Below are 18,320 nucleotides of genomic sequence, written 5' to 3'. Positions count from 1 at the left end.
TCTTACATAATTCATTGTGCCTTCAATTATTCACAATACTTTTAAAAGTTGCTTAGCTGTTCTAAAACTCCTTTTCATACGCTATGTAGGTGAAATGTTCTGTGATGATTATATATGCAGCTCACGTCTCTGAATTTCCACTTAACATTTTTTATTTCACCACCATTCTCCAGGGTTTACATCAACAGAGAGGTGCTAGACAGTAGGGCAGTTAGTCTTAATGGCACCAGAGTTGACAAATGGCACCATCTGAATATGTCACTATTGTTTTGAATTTAGTTTTATTAGTGAAAATGGTGATTTGGATATATGGAAATGTATAGTCTCATTTGCACCAAAGACTTTACTGATTGTTACAAAGAAATGTATCAATATAACATTAGCAAGTTGACCACATCAAGATTATATTGCTATTGTTTTTTTTATCCAGTAAATCTGCTATGGCAAATTACTGTGGTTACAGGATATCAAAGGGTCGCCACTAGCTAACAGAGCCCCAACATTAGTCTGTGTCATGGGAGTCCATCTGGCATTACCAAGCCACTCTGTGTCATTCGTAGCTTGCTGCTCAAAAGGCTAATGATTGAGGATAAAGCTCATTACTATTCCAGACTACATCTCCCTTGTGTAACCACCAGATCTGGACTTGACAAAGACTGACTATGGTCTGTGACCTTCTGAATTTAAAGATCCCCAAACTACATGTGTTACCAAAACCAAATACATTAATAAAAACTAATACTTGGAACGAAATGAAATACTTCATGAGAAATAATCTATAAAATTGAGCATTTCATGAATAATAATAATAGTAATAATGTATTATAAAATAAATTATAATATATTAAAAATGTTTATTATGAACAATTATTTAATAAAGAAATATATAATGTATTTAATTATATTGTTTTATAATAATTATCATAATTATTATCACCATCATCATTACTATTAAATTAAAATATATTACTACAAACTAATGTTAGCAAGTCCAGCTGGATTTATACATATTCTGGCATTTTCTAAATTCTTTGGTACAATTTATTTCCAGTCGGGGGAAGGGCTGGTCCACATTTTAATGTTAATGGCATTTGTTCAGAAAAAGAGTGGCAGTATTATAGATCACAACAGTTATGTAAATCCAAAGTATGGGACGGGCCCCTCTGTGCTTTAGAGCCATGTGGCCTTCTGAAACATTGAGGGGCAAGACTCTCTTTTAACAAAAGCTACTCAAGCGAGAATCACATCGGAGACGTTTAGTGTGAAGGGTTCCTTGAGTAGAGGAACAGACTTTGTAAATCCCACCAGATTCAGTGTGCATCACATTACACTTAATCCCAGCAATTCAGGACGGCCAGTTTTAAACACTGAATATTAATAAAGCAAACTGGGAGAAATTACCAAACCCCACTCTGCTGCAAGCAAACTCATTTTAAATGGATGCGACTAGTTAAGTGTTTGTACTGTTAACCATTAATAATTAATGACTTTCTCAGTTATTATTCACCCTTTCTCTGGGGTTTACAAATAATCCAGGCATTAGTTTCAATGGCCAGAGTCCTTTGAACCTTCACCATCATTGTCAAGTAGCCAATCAATGAATGAACTGCTTTTGCAATGCCCTTTCAGACTAAACCTAGTTAGTTTCTAAACATTGCAATTAAGCAATGTCTGACAAACAACAAATATACAATACAGACACTAAAATGCTTTGTGAATGAACACATTTAGTAAAACACCAACTGTCATTCAGGTCCATTGAGGGGGAAAGTATCTTGTAAACAGAGGTGTACAATATATAACATCTGTGCATCTTGTTCACATTAACAGACCACCAACTAAAACATCCTCACTTGATCACTAGAATACTTGTCTTTACATACATAGTGACTATATAGATCTATGTTTATTTCCCCTCAACACAAGATCTGCCAAAAAAAGTCCGGTAAACTGTAAACAAAGGAGAAGAATTAACCAAGCTCGCTGGTCGCCTTGAAGTTCCACCCATCTGTGCAGAGAGCATGACACTACAATACACCATTCTACCCAGCAACAAAAACCCTCACCCAAGCTTCTCGTTTCCACCAAAACACAACATGTGTGCACAAACACTTAATGTGCAGACCATTAATAGGTGGAATTTATGTGCAACAGAGCATGAGTCACTGCAATAAAACACATTTGAATATATCAAACCATTCCTGTGGCTGCACGGCACCCTGTGTCAACAGAATCAAAGTTACTAATGTTGTTATTGTTGGACACATTTTTGACATGAGGAAGGGACAGATGGCTACAAAGCAGCAAGGACATCCCACCCAACTATTGTACAATACAACTGCAGCCAAACAAACACAAAAAATCAAAGACTGGGGTAAGAAGCCAGAATGAGACACAATCAGGTTTTGATGTACAAATGCCAAACCATTATTGTTGTCCTGTTTATGAGACAAGTATCTACGCCAACTGCTACTAGTGACATTACTTATCTCATCACTTATGTAATGACCAGTCAGAAAATGCTACAAATGGAGTTTTCACTAGTGTCTAGCAAGTGCATAATAAATAAGTACTAGCAAAATCAATACTGCTAACTATTGGGGTAGTTAGTAATAAATACACAAATACTAAAAATATAGTTACTAGCATGATTGACAGCACAACAAATGGAAAAACATACAGTAGCCTACTAGTTGGAAGTGCATAGTTGATGTCAGAATCAAAGATGCAAAAATGTGTTACCAGTAACAATGGACTAGTTACATATCACTGTCGGGATAGTTATGTCTAGTAGCTAGCTAAAGAATAAGTACTAGTAGCCTATGTGATGAAGAAAGTAGCCTACCAACAGTGGCAACTAGCATATAATGAATAAGTAGGTTTATGGTTTAATAAATAGACACTAGTTCAATTTAAAAAAATGCATGAGTACTGGAGACATAAAATAGCTACTAATTTTAATTAATAAACGTTACAGCGACTTAATGTTGCATACAGTCGTGCAAAACTAAGTCATCTTTGTTTATTTAGAGAAGCAGGTTATGAATCAAATCGATATAAACATCTACGTATCTCGCTACGGGCCAAGTGAAGTGATGTTCATGTAAACTCCTCAGATCGATTCATTAAAAGGCAAGCATACAAACCTTTCACTTGCGTTTCATACTCCGCAATGATCTCCTTGTCCTTCTTGATCTTCGTATGAGATGACATTTTTCTTGAGGTATAAATGTAGAATCCAGTGATATGTTGAGCCTTGCGCGCGAGCTCCCGACTCTCACAGTCTGCAGCTTTCCCCCCCTTTCTTCCTCACCAGTGCCTATCAGAAGTGTCCTTCAATTTACATCTGCTGGTAATCCTGATACTTTCCCCTTCGGAAAGAAGAAGCAAGAGGGCAGCTGGAAGCACCCCGGGCACACCAGCGCTTTCTCAGATCCGATCCCTCGCGTTCAGAAGAGCTGCTGGGCTCGGGGAGAGGCTGCTCCTCCTTGCTCAAGATCTGCCATCTGAAGTGAGTGAAGAAAATACAATTCTACAAGAAGAGGTTTCAGTATGAACGATGCGGCGTTGCGTCTGTGCCCATGCCGTTTATGTGGTCCTCAGGTCCGCGTGCTCTAGAAGGAAGAGTTGGGAGATGGCATTATCTGAGCTTGATTGGGCTCCGTTGCATTAGAATCTCAGCGGCAAAGCAAAGAACAGAATAGCGCCCAAGCGTCGTATGAGACTCCTCCTATTGTCGAATTCACTCCCTAACCAATCCAATCAGTTCCATATGCACCCCTCCCAAGGCACACACACAAACACACACACTCTCACACAGGGCGTTTCGTTTACACTTCCATTCTTTAAAGCCAATGTGTTTAGCTCAAGGTATCATTTTCCTCTATGTGTTTGTTTTTTTGCCCCATTTCTCATAGCTATTAATTAAAATATGGAGTTATGGGCTACACACAACAGATTACATAAGGCTGTGAAGACCCAGACCAACACTTGACACGATTACCTTTTAGTACATACATGCATCACTGCCACAAATATCACATTTGCTAAATAAACCATGTCAGGGTGATCCTGTATAACCCTGAAGGAGGTTTATTTTGCAATAACTAGGCAGACTGTGCATTAATCTTACTACTTACCAAACAAATAAATACATATTTTACTATGTGAGAGGAATGAGGAACACTAAACTCAACCTGTTTAGAACCTATTTTATCCTATTTATGCAGTTAGTAAGAAAAATGTAATTGCATCGACAATACCGATATACCTTAGAGTCCACAGAGAGATTTAATGTAACAACAACCATACTGGAAACAGTTGCTGGATGATGGTCATTCAGAAATGTCATTTGGATACTGCAACTGACCAATCAAAATGCATAATGAGATGCATCACAAACACACACACATGAATGGAAAAGATATTAGTCAGTCTCTAGGTCAGTATCACTACATAGCATTGCATTTGTCAGTTATGTCAGGAACATGGTTATAAGGGTGGTAGTTACCTGGAAAACTGGGAATGGAGGCTCAAACCACATTTCTAAACCATGTCACACACATTCATTCCTGTCCTGTAATTCATGAGGAAAATGTGAGGTCTAAAAACTAAGGATGAATATATGATGGTTGCATACAATCTTGTTTCAAAGGAAATAAGAAACAGCACAGATGTTCAATTCACACTCAGTTTTTTTTTATTCTGTGGGTGTTTCATAATTAGTTTGATTTGCATAATATGGCAGGATGTGTTAAAATGTGTAGTAATTTAACATCCAATTTGTTTTGCATCTAAAACCTTGAGTGCTCAAGATGAATTTAGGATGTCCAAAACACGAGCTCTGTTCATTCAGGTGTCAGATATGTTCAAAGATTTGATGTTCTGAGAACTGAGATGGTGGCCTGACAGTTCCTGTTAGTGAGGTGTTTAAACCTGTGGTTTTAGAGACCCACATCATAGCTCTGTCATCATGTCATTTTATCTGCAATCTTGCAGTGCAGAAGAAAAGCTCTTAGTGAAATGGTTTGTGGTCTGAGTGACACTGCAAAACAATATAAGATCATGAGATTAGAATCAATGACAAAATCAATAGTTAAATGGGCATCCAAACTATCTTATACATTAACACAGCATTCTCACTAAAACACATGGTGAGAAATACATAGGACCTATATCTCACATACTATGGTGTCATTTCTTTCAGAAACAGCACAGTGTCTGCAGTGTGCTGCATTACTCTGTGGTATATTTATAGAAGTGAGTTTGCATATCACTACCATACTGTTAACATTGTTACTGATCTATCCCACACAAGCAAAAAAACTTAAGTGTTTCTGTAGTCAACCAACACGAGTGTCTTGAGCAGTGTTTGATATACATAACTTGACCTTTTCAAAGTGCACATTCACAAGCTTGAAAACAGAATTTTTATGATTATGATATCCAGTCTTCAGGTGGACTTAATTATAGATCTTTGAATGATTCTTAAATCATAATTAATGCCACCATACGTTTGGTCACAAGTTTGTTTTGTGAAGCATCAAGGAAGCCAAGTAATGGTAAGCAGGGCTGTTAAACATCCAGAACTGAATTGTAAATGCCTTTTAAATTCTAAATCAGTTTCTAAATTTTAATTACTGCAAACAAACGTATTTTAAACACATCAAAACCCTTGAAGTTTGACAGAATGATAGATAGAATGAACAACAGACTGATATATAACTAGAATGACAGACAGGTAGACTGAATGAACAATAGATAGAATGAACAATATAACAAACGACAGATAGAATTAGAATTAGAGAGACAGAAAGAAAAACATGATAGTTACATAGACAAAGAATAAATGATAGAATGGACAGATAACGAGAATGTACGACAAAGAAAGACAGAAATATAGATATATAATAGACAACAGACTGCAGACAGACATATACAACAACAAAGCTAGAACGATAGACAGAACAAATGGCAGATTGCTAAAACGACAGGCAGACAGACAAACAGGTAGATAGAATTCAATTCAGATTCATGCACATGAATTCAAAGGGAAGCAATTCTTAAATTCTGAATTTCATTCATTTAGCAAAGTGAAGGAGGCTGAGGAACATTTTATAGAACATCATCGGCTATATTGGGGCAATGAAGATGCCTACAGGGGCACAAGAATGTATTGTACTGTTTTGTTTTGTTTTTTTCATGGCAAAAGCAATTTACCAAGCTCTGTGCCCCTCCTCTCGCTTCTTCACTTCTAGGCATCTCGGGGGGCAGCAGCCTGGGAAACTATGACTTCAGTGTTTTTGAGGGACAAAGCAGCATTGTGAGGTTCTTCTCAGTATTTCAGCTTGAAGAATTACGGAGAGAGAAAGAGAGCTTCCTCCGGGAGGCTCAAAACACCAGAATGAGTCACTGCTGAGAATATATGTGCCATAGAGGACGCTGTCTGGACCACTGCCAGAATATTACACCCCGAAGATGAATGAAATTTGGACAGATTGAGAAGCTGGAAAAATGTTTGTATATACAGTTTTTGTTTTCTTTCGATTGCATGACCAATATCTGATGCTACATATTTATTTTACGGAAATTATAGGATTAAGATGAAATCTTACCTTCAGCTGCTCATAATCACTGCAACACATACTCAGTGAAACAAAATCCTACATAAATGTTGCTATATATAATCAGAGCTACAGTGCCAAGAGCAGGTTAGAAATCCTAAATATGACCTGCAAATACTTCCCATTCTTTTATCATCCACATCTGGCACTCATCTACAGTGGGCTATTCCCTGTCATTGTGAAATGAATCCAGGTTAGATTATTTCTGTCACATTTGCGATAGAGAAAAATATTATGCAGTTTAAAATCAGTTTAACATTCTGGAATTGACAAATGTAAATAATGATGTAAAAGAACTAACATTATCTTTTCCTTTTGGTGTTTTGCCACTTGTTTTATTAGGAGGAGACAGTTTAAAGGATGGGGAAATGGCTTCTGGAAATGTCTTTGGCCAATTTCAGACTGTCATTTTTCAAACTCCAACTCTTCCTTTCTAAAGCTCTAGAAAAAAAGGAATAATAAAATAATGGGTTAGGTCATTCATATTCATGTTGTTGCTTTTTTATCTAAAAAAAAAGCAATATTGTGTTTACAGTACATGTGAAACACTTTCTGCTCACAAGACCCTATCAGGATACTGCATTGTGCCGATTATCTAGTTATGATTATAGTGGATTAGATACGTTTGCATGACTTATTGATGTGAGGTGGGAAAGAAGAAGGAGAGGAAGATAGATTGATAGATAGAACGCGAGACGTGTTGGAGGCAGTTAGTGATGCCCACAGTATCAGATATGGCATATATTCAAACTGATATGCTACAACCAACACAGTATGTTTACAAGATTTTACAAAATGTTTAAACATGTAATGTATTTTTTGGACTATCAAATTTAACAGCTGCCAACAGCTCTGGAACAATACATTGCAAAGAAATGTACACTGAATTGGATTCATCAAATTAAATTTACATTAGTGTAATATGGGTCGAAAAAACAAAATCAGTATTTTTATATGCATAATATTTAAAATGTTGCCTTGGCTCCAGTACAGTAACAATATAAAAATAAAAACAATCAGGCCTATTTAATTTTGCAAACAACAAGTTGTCTTTTTAATACCATGCTTTTTCTCATAGTTTAAATGGGTCTTTAATGCATAAAAATAAATACCTTTTTTTAAGAAATGGGATCTCTTGCAAGAAAATCATCATATTTTGGGACCCTTGGCATCAAATACCTAAAAAACGAAAAGAGAGAAAAAAAACTGCTTTAAAATTCTTTGCACACTGGTTAAGGTTATGATTAACTATATGATGATCACTTAGGTCTGACAAAGAGTAGCATTTGTGGTAGTTTTTGAATTGGTTAATTGTCTGAGTTTAACTGTAGAGTATCACAGGCCATGAAACCAGTGCAGTCTTACTTTTCCAGGCAGACATTACCAGTTTTCCTTAATTACACACACACTGTGAGCTATTATCACAGATTTGCTTCAAGGACAAAAAAAATGTGTCTAAAAAGCTACTTTTTTCTTTTAATAGTTTGAATCATTTTCCTTCCTTTGATAATGTTCTTTAACCCCCTTTATTTTCCTTCTCATGTCCTCTTCCTTTTACTTCTACACTTCTCTAAATCTTATATTTATTGTCTCATCCCTCTGTGTTCATATAAGGAGAGACATTCTGACAGACAGTGTTTCAGGGGAAACACAGGACTTAGAGTTTAAATCATGTGTAGTGCTGCTCACAAAAGACTGAGGCTACACACACTGCAACCCCTGCAGCACACGATAACAATCAGTCCCATCTGGCTGACAGCACCAGTCCTCCATCCCCCGTCTCTCCTCACGTGATCTCTGCAGCTCTCTGTTCTCTAACTCAGACTGCAGACCTTTCAAAACTTCTGTCTTTGAAGTTTGTGTTGTCACAATACTGAACAATATGCATGAAATCAAATTTGAGCTCTAAGATGTGCATTAACAATTACTAATAGCCAAATAACATAGAAGTTGTTATCTGGAAGTTATTATGAAAGTAAGTGAAATGAATCAGGAAAAGAGGTTCACTTGGGACAAAAAATGTGTCACGGAGTTTCTAGTAATTAAAAAATCATATTATTCCATCACTATTGTTTTTTGTCATATTACACACACACAAAAAAAAAAAAAATCGAGGGGGATCTTTAGACCTGCTGTACCCTAAGTAAGAATATTTGAGCTAAATTAAGTTTATCATATGATATGTAATTAAAACTTAATGCACTTGCGCTCTCTAGTGGTCATTTCAGATCACACAGTTGAGGGGAAAGCATAAAATTATATTCAGTTTAAGACATTTAATTACAGAGTGTAGCTTAAACATAATAGACAAAACATAGCGTTTTCATTGAAAAGGGCTGTCCCCTTCGTTTGGCTGCCGCATTATTCTATTATGGCTTTTATTTTGAAATCTGATGCGCACTAGTGACAGGAAGTCCGCTTCATGTACACGAATCGGTTCATTTGAATAATTCATTTCAAAGCACTAGTTCAAGAAATGATTCGTGTATACTTTTACGTCATTGCAGTGGAACCTGACATCCATTCCAGTCAAGTCGTTTATTAAAGTATTTTTTCGCCCCATCAAACAAATATTGGTAGTCTATGCTTCAAATGCACTTACTATCAGCTCACTACGAAACGGACAGGTCTGAGCGTGAATATGTCAGTGTGCCTTATTTCATAAATTAGCATGCAAGTTTCCTTTGCCTATTAAATCTTAATCTTAATAAAGCAAGATGTCCTGTTGAAATATGTGTAATTTATGGTATATTATAACAACTCATATAAAACGTGACTTACAGCTGTACCAGATGTGATTTATGCGTGCTTCAAATGTGTCGACCAAAAAAGCACCTGTTTATCGTCGATCCTAACTCTTCTAGAAAGAAGCCTATCTTTTCCTCTTCTTTGTTTTACCGTTGAGAATTGGCGTCTGTAGTGATAACCGGTTTCCAGGCCACAGGACGAAAGAGTATTGTAAACTGAAAAGCGTCAATTTAATTAATGAATGAAATAATGCCGCTCCGGTTCTAAAATGAATTATTGTGTCAACCCGTTGAACTGATTCAAATGACCCGACTGACTCATAAGATCGATTCGGACATTAGGGGCAAATGGGATCTGGTGTTACTTGGATCAAAAGGCTTAAACATGCAAGTTACATAATTTCTTCGGACAGCTATTCCACGAATGTTATAGCAGCTCAACGCTTATTGTTAGCTCGATTAGCTTACAGTACAGAACGATAATGTACAAGACAAGTTGGATTCTCAATCGATTAATTCACACACACGGATTCTCAATCGATTAATTACCACAGTGTCACACAACACACACACACACACACACACACACACACACAGTGGAGTGTCAAAACACAGAGTAAGTGTCTAAACCCTTATGGGTTTAAATTACAATCGCTCTAATCAAATAAGCAAAACCTGTGAAATATGCATGTGTATGACTAATGCAATGGCAAGGTGCAAGTGTCTATTTTTTTTTTTCATGCGCCGTTGTTGGTTGTATTTCAGAGTGTTGTGAGGCTGTGGTCAAGTGCAGCAGAGGGCGCTGTTGCTCCTCCAGCAGTCTGCAGAATCACAGATCAGACTGTGGCCTCTACACTTCACACTGCACGGCATTTTAGTGCTTGTTCTCTCAAGCCAGTACATCATATCTCATGTAATAGGCGAAAAAACTGTGAGTTTTAGTCTTATGTCGACAGTGTTAAATGTATAAATATTTGAATGTATTCAGTGATTTTGTATTGTCTTGTTTTGTCAGTACAACTAAAAATCTATTGTACAACCAAAATAAGTGTGCAGGTGTTTAGTTTGTGTAAAATAATGGTTTACGAGAATTAAAATAAATAAATAAAGTACTTTAAGAAAGTAGTTTTTAATTCACTTCCATTCCCTCCTCTTTACAAAATCAAAGGAATACCCGTTTCCCTTTCCATGACACTTTGTCCTTGTCTGTCTTTGTTGAAAGCTGGAATGTGTGCCGAGGAAAAGGCTGAGAGACACCCGGAGACACCCTGACTGACAGGGAGAGAGAAAGAGTGTGGGAATTATGCTCCAAATGCCTCACAAGGCACTACATTTCACTACAACAGTTTTAATGATTAAGACCCCGCACACACATGTGAAGGCCTTCACAGAACTTCATTAAAGTTGTTTTGAATTTAGTTCTTCAAAATGTTATTTGTTATTCATTTACTCTCTTTAGATTAACACTAAGCCATTTCCAAGGACTTTTAACTTCCACCCACTGATCATTTGTTATTTATGTCTAGCGAAGGACAAAACTAGTGTTGCATTAATGCATATATGCAAATAATAAAATGAAAAATGGAAAGAAAAAAAAAATTGGTAACACTTTATAATAAGGCCATAATAGATATGGTTAGTTTCTGCATGAACTAGCAATAAACAATACTTTAGTTACAGTATTTAAAAATACAGCTGTTGGGTAGTTAGTTAATGCTAGCCTAAATAATATTGACAGTAATTTAAATAAAAGATTGTTACCACAAGATTGTACAAAGTTAATTAAGAAACAATGAAATGTAAACAATTGAACAAATAAATTAACACATTTAATACAATATTTCCTTAAATTCACAAAACAAAACTATCTTACTCTAGATTTGGGACTGATATTATGTAGTTAAAAGTACTGTAGCTGATTCATGAAAAAGAAGCTGACAATTTGCAAAAACCTAGAAGATCGATTGCTTTGACATTCGCCGATGTGTTTTTTTAGGATGCCTGTACAATATGTGATTGAGGAATGGGACTTCAGAGACCTGACCCTGAAGACGAAGCCTCCCGTGGTCATACCTCGTCCTGAAACAGAGGTGAAAAACTTCAGTGAACTAGATAGCACATGACCGAATTTTGCAACAAACTGACAGTGGACTTCAAATGGAGGTGACTTTTTGGATAAACACGGGCTGTGTGTTTGAAAACATTTATTTCCATTTGGACCAGCTGGTTTGTGTGTGTGTAGGAGCTGGTTAGTCTGGTTCTCGAGGACCTCGGGTTGATGCAGGAGGACTCACACGACTGATTTACGATGTCTGGAGGTGGGCTGTGGATCTGGAGCCATCTCTCTTAGTTTACTACGCAGCATTCCACAGGTTTGCACTCAGTGTCTTTTTTTTTTTTCCTATTTATCTTGCTCTTCCGAGTAATGTAACGTGTCATCTGTAACATCTGTACCCATGATTCTTTAAGCTCAGGGTATTTGCTTTGGATCAAAGCCAGACAGCAGTATGTCTTACAATGGAAAATGCAAACAGGTGACCACCAGCACCTTTGACTTTATAAAGCTCCTATATTTGGATCTTTATTTCTTGTTGATTTATTATTTTGAGTCTTCCAAATGTGTCATTATCCTCTTTTGTTTGTTCCAGACTGGGTCTGCAGGACAGACTAGATGTTCACCATTTAGATGTGATTAAGGGTAAGAGTGATTCAAATGACACAGAAAATCCCACTCAGCAATGACTAGTCATAACAGTTAATTATTATTGTGAGACTGACTTCCTGCGAAAGTGGCCATTTTTGGTCAGCACACAACAAACGTCATTTCTGGTCAACTTGCCTATTTTCCGTCACTGACTGTTATCTGGTGATTAATTTTTAACAGCTTTTACATACAAATGTCACAAGAGCATTTTTATTGAAAACCTATCAGTAACATATAGCAGATACACAATATGAGTATGAACTGTATATTTAAATTTTTAATGTAAGTAATATAACATTATATATTAACAAATAATAAAACACACACAGATATATATATATATATATAGCTCTGACTATTCACATAGTAAAAATGTATATCGTGTTATTCTAAAACTCGAGGCTTCAGGCTGATGTTGTGCTTTCACATGGACAGTTGTGGCTCCAAACAGAAAAAAACATGATATTTGGGTCACCACATTGAGTATTTCCTTTAATAATGGTTATAAAATGGTTCTCAGGAATAAGCTATCAAGATATATTACCTATTTAATCGTTATGAAATTGAATTTAACAAGGAGAACCATGAAATGTAATTTTTAAGATCCAAATGATAATGAATTTAGATGGAACACAAACCCCAAAGTGTATCGCCAAACTGTTTAATCATCTGGATTCAGTTAGCCTTTCTAAGCAGAATGTGCTGACTGTTTGTGTGTTCGTCTTGATCTTGAATCTAGCCTGACAGAGTTGAATAAACGAAGGTTAAGGTTCATTTGACAAAAGCTGACAGAATGGAAATATTTCTTAGGGAAAGTGTCTTTTTGGCAGAAATACCATAGGGAGATTAAATCCAGGTCAAGACTTAATGCACGTGTAATTTTGATTCTTTGTTGGTTTCTGTTTAGTATATAGAGAGGAACTGTAGCATGAGGGAGTGACTGGCATCTTTGATTGTCCCATTTCCTTGATTTTCTCTCTGTTTGTTATGACTGGCCAAAGTGAAAAGCTCATTAGTCACAAGCAGACCTGCACGTAATCCACAGCTCAGAATTCCACAGAAAGCTCCACGGATTCTGTAAAACTTGAATGTCATTCATTCAAAATACATCCCACCCTCCTTGTATGTTTGTTTACTAAATATTGTGGCTAAATTTCATCATGCTTTCAGATGCCAGTAATAAGTTCCATTGTCCATATTCCAATACATGCCAGAAAATTTCCACCCACAATCCGTGAAGAAACTAAAAAGAGTTCAGAGATTCATTGTGGGCCTTATCATAACATTCATAACTGATTTCGCATCAGCGCGACTTGAGCGCTGGTAGATAATCGAGACTTTGACGGATCGAGCCAGACGGCTCAGCCCAAATCCTAAAAGGGCCTCTAAGGTACTGACATGGAAATGTTCTGCTAATTCCAGGGATTTATTGGGCTTTTCCTGTTAAAGCTTTTGCCTCTCTTCCCACTAGATGGCATTAAAAACAGCCTGCCTGAATGCTAAATATCAGATTTTTAACTCTCTGTGGCCTACCCACATTACTATTATTAGATTCTGAGATGAACTTGTGTGCTCTTTAAATGCTGCACTTCACTGACCACATAAATGCAGGTGCTTCTGCAGAAATGTTAGTTAAAAAGTAAGTGTTGTTTTGGGTAACAAGAGTTGTGTTTATTGAGCTAGCAAGCATAAATGGAGGCTTTTCAGGAGATTCATGGGTCATTAACACTAATATATGTTTTGACAGCCAGTTGTATACGTCATATACTGTTTGTGTGAGTACAGTATACATACATGAGAAAATCAAATGCTATTTTACTATTGTATGTACATATAAATATCACCTGATACAGTTTAAACTATATATATTAATTACCCTGCTTTTCAAAATTTTTGAGTAGTGCTTTTAAGAAGTCTGTTATGCACACCAGTGCTGCATTTATTTGATTAAAATATAGTAAAAACAGTAATATTGTGAAATATTTTTGCAATTTAAAATACATTTTCATTTAATACGTTTCAAAAAATGTATTTATTTCTGTGACTGCAAAACTGAATTTTTGATAGCCATTATTCCAGTCTTCAGTGTCACATGATCCTTCAGAAATCATTCTAATATGTTGATATGGATGTCCAAGGAACATTTGTTATTTTTAATATTAAAACAGATGTGGCGTAATATTTTTTGGAAGCCATCATACATGCGTCTTTGTTGAATTTTTGAAATAGAAACCTTTTGTTAATTTTTTTTTGATGTTTTTGTAAATGTGTATTTGTTGAATGCATTCCTGCTGAATATCAGTTGTTTAAAAAAAAAAATCCTATTGACCTCAAACTATTTAACGATAGAGTGTGTGTATATATGTATTTATAGGTGCGTCTTTTTTGAATTTTTGAAATAGTAAATTTTTGTTTGTTATAATTATTTTCTTATCTGGTCAGTATTGCTGTTTAGTTTACAAGCTTTTAATTTCTGTGCAAATATATGTTTTACATGTGACAGTAAGAGAACAAAATGTGTTTTGTATTCCCAGACGCAGATGTGATACTGAGCAAATGCAAACCTGTTGACTTTCTAGTCGGCAACCCTCCATACTTGCTCAGTCAGGACATGGACACTTTACAAACAGAGATACTCGGGTTAGGCCAACATGCAGACATGCTCAAAATGTGCTTTAACCTTTGACGTGCCTGTTTGAGAACGTCTCAAGTAACCTTTTAACCATCCCCACCTCTTCCCTTAAAGTTTTGAAGACAACAGTGCATTGGACGGGCTGTCTGTGATTTGCCTGATTCTGGCTCTGAGCTCGAAGCTCTTAACTCAGCGAGGTTAAGAAGTGTGTGTTTGTCTAAAACCATCATATGTGGTCTGGCAGAGAGACTGGTTCTCTTTGAATATTCCTGTGTGTGTGGCCTTTTAGCGGAATGCAGTATAAATAGTATGGTATAATCGCGCTAAGAAGCTTTCCCAGCATATCTTAAATGCATCAGGGAATCGAGTGCAGCACAGTTCTCTGTAGTTCAGTAGATAACAGTATTCCAGGGACTAGAACATTCTCCCAGTACTCTTCCCACCCTCATCACTCCCAAGACATACACACACATGCATACACAATAACACAATTAGCCTTTGGTGATGAGAGTTGCAAAACCTGTCTTGTGTAAGGTGATCATATTCCATGACCTTAAAATGACAAATTTAATAAGCATTTCACTGAACAGATGAGTGATAAACTCGTAATGATGTGAGAGCATTGCACGTGTCGTTTTTCTAGTCCGTGAACGTCAAACGGTTTATATAGGGTTTCAGATTTCCTTGGGTGTCTTATTATGTGTCCACTCAAGACTTGTTTCTTTCGTAGAAATTACACATGCTGTCCTTTCATAGATATTGAGAACCTCTATTGAATGGGGTTGTATCCTAGCATTAGCTTTCAGATTTTCCATCTCAGACATACTATTCTTCATGACTAATGGCTTACGAGATTGTTTACTTGGTAAAATGTCTTCACCCAATCTTTTCCTCTCTTACGCTTTGAAATGCCTTTGTCTGCCCAGGCGGGTTTACCTCGAGCTTGCCCCATACCATCCTCCAGTCATTCAGCAGCTGATAGAGGAGATGAGGCTGGGGTTGCTTTATCTGGAAACCCGCTGTGACCTCACCAACAGGTCAGGTTCTTCTGTTAACATGACCTGCCTTTGTTTTGTCGATGTTTTCTTCATTTCAGTGAAGTTTTGCTACAAATGCCTGTCAAATGTGTGGGGAAAAAATCTTTGGGAGTATTTAAAAATAGTAAAGAATCACAGATTTTTGTAGTGAATATTTAGTCATACATAAGTAAAAATATAAAATATATTTATTTTATTCATATTAATTTATATATAAATAAGAAAAATATAGAATTTTTATTTACATGTATTAAAATAATTTAATAAAACTGTTAAATAAAATTGTAATATGTATAATACTAAATATAATATTTAATAAAGATTATATTAAAGATTATATATATATATATATATATATATATAATATATATATATATATATATATATATATATATATACACACACACAAATACAACACATTTTTGAATATATAAGAAAAACTAATTTTATGTAAATGAATATTTGTGTGTGTGTGTGTGTTACAGTATGTATAATTTTATTTTGTGTGAATGAAAATATTTGTTTTGTTGTTTCCTTAATTTCAGTGAAGTTTGCAAGTGTCTGACAGCTGTGTGGGAAAGTGTTTGAAAGTAATACATTTTCATTCCATGAATGTTTGTTCCTAGACAGAGTCCATGTTACAGTGTGATTACATGACTAATATGGAATTTCTTGCTCAATAGCAAGTATGTACTTGGGCATTTGTCTTTCCTGGAATGTTTTAACTAGTTATTATTATTCCCCCCCCCCAACCCCCCGGAAATTTCATATTAAAATTGACATGTTAAAATTCTGATTTCAAATATAATATATGTGAGCTTTTTTCCAAGTCATGCTGGATCATCACTCCATTATTTGTTGTAATTTTCCATATTTCATACAAAAAAAAAAAAAAAAAAAAACACCTGTAATTGAAACTGCGGCTACCTTAGTAGTCAAATCTATTACCCTGTTATCTATGGGTGCCAAGTCAGCAGTATTACATTTATAATATACTCTTAAACACTGTTATTCTTTTTATTTTATAGGCCATGATTTTGCATTTTACAGAAGAAAGGAGAGTATGAAGTAATCTAAAGACAGGCATGAGGACGATCATTTGGTATAACACCACACTAGGTAGAGCTAGAGACTTCACCATTAGCAGTTGCCCATTAAAAAATGCCTTCAACCAAACTGCATGTGGCACACTGCCAGTCTCCTTGCCATCCCACCAGTTCCCAGCATGCACTGACTTAAAAACCTGCCAATCCTACCGAGAAGCTCCTTCTTGAAATCCGGCGACCTCTGGCTTTTTTTTTTTTTTTTGTGCTATAACCTACTGTTGTTATAGTTTCAGTGTTCACTTTCCTTTTAATTGGTGAGCGTGTGTGTGTGGCTGTGGTTTGTTGTGGTGAGATTGCATTGATTGTGAGTATGTGCTCAGTGTGCAAGTGTCAGGGTGCAGTAGGCTGAAGGTAATTATTGAGGCCTTTTCTAAGAACTCCCCCTCCCAGTCCTGCGCTAGTCTTTCCCTGGAAGTAATGCGCTCATTCTGTGAAACAGCTGGCCCATTGCCGCTAGCTCAGCTAGCCCACAATGACAGACAGACATCCTGAAATGCTCTGCTACCGCAGTGTGTACAAGTATACACCAATTCTGCCTGTTCTCGTCTACTAGAGTGAAACAGAATTTTACACACACTGCCTCTTTTCTCTGTTTCTGTAATGAGTATTACAACAGAGTCTAAAAAAAAAAAATTTTATTTATTTATTGTTCTTGTAGACATGCAGTGCTGTAATAAAAAACATTTTAATACCTTTGTTTTAATGCTTCTAAATTAATATTTGTATCTGTAGCAACAGTTTAGACTGGAATCTTATTGGTAAGATAGTTAAATAAAAACCTTTTCCAGAGCAGCTGTTAAAGTAGATCTCATTGTTTACCCTTTAATACTGTTTTCACACATTTTTTGCATATAAAAATTATTTACATGTTTATATACGTCACCAGCAAATTTATGTAAGCTTGCGCAGCACTGAGATCGAGTTTCAGAAAAAGCTCTGCCTCGGTTTCTGGGAAATTCTAATCACGGTGCACAGTAAGAATGATTCACTATGAGGAAAATAGGATGAAGAAACACTGTTTCTATGTTACTGTATACATCTTTCATTTTTCATTATTAATATTCTGTTGTGCTTGTTCATCCCACAGCTTTCTTTTCAATACATTCATTTCAGCACATCGCTAAAGCTTGATGGTACAAATTGATTTAAATATTTCTTAATGGCTTAGATTTCTAAAATGCAAATGAAAAAATATTTTTAAAATCCCTTGTTAAATCTATAAATTAAAACATCAAAAATTATGCATATGACCAAATGTGCTGCAACATTTAAAAATAATTTAGCAATTCTTATATTCTCTAAATGGAAAATATTTTTAAAATCCCATTTTGTTATTAAATGTATAAAATATCCCTTTTCAATTAACTGTGATCTTTCCTGGACATCAGCTGTAAAACAATTATGGCCCTTGCCCAGAATGCATTCAGAATGCCATCTAATAATCTTGTATAACACATTTTGTCCTGAGATG

General features: G+C 35.9%; 1 protein-coding gene and 1 pseudogene across 3 annotated transcripts in view; one reads left to right on the top strand and one right to left on the bottom strand.

The window, feature by feature from the left end:
• The window catches only part of LOC109068848 (SLIT-ROBO Rho GTPase-activating protein 3), a 79,176-nt gene extending 75,455 nt beyond the window's left edge, over window positions 1-3,721 (bottom strand). For 2 of the 3 annotated variants that reach the window (XM_042726308.1, XM_042726309.1), the window contains exon 1: window positions 3,147-3,720. In XM_042726308.1, coding sequence (XP_042582242.1) covers window positions 3,147-3,213 — 67 coding nt within the window. In that variant the 5' untranslated portion in view covers window positions 3,214-3,720. Of the gene's footprint in view, window positions 1-3,146 lie in introns of all 3 variants that reach the window. The other variant, XM_042726310.1, reaches the window with a different exon arrangement.
• A 6,212-nt stretch (window positions 3,722-9,933) lies between these two features.
• LOC109076885 lies at window positions 9,934-17,715 on the top strand (annotated as a pseudogene).
• Window positions 17,716-18,320: the final 605 nt, after the last annotated feature.

The sequence above is a fragment of the Cyprinus carpio genome, chromosome B6 (genome assembly GCF_018340385.1).
Source record: "Cyprinus carpio isolate SPL01 chromosome B6, ASM1834038v1, whole genome shotgun sequence".
Taxonomy (NCBI): domain Eukaryota; kingdom Metazoa; phylum Chordata; class Actinopteri; order Cypriniformes; family Cyprinidae; genus Cyprinus; species Cyprinus carpio.
Note: the sequence above shows the minus strand (reverse complement) of the source record. Positions and strands in the feature narration are given on the sequence as shown.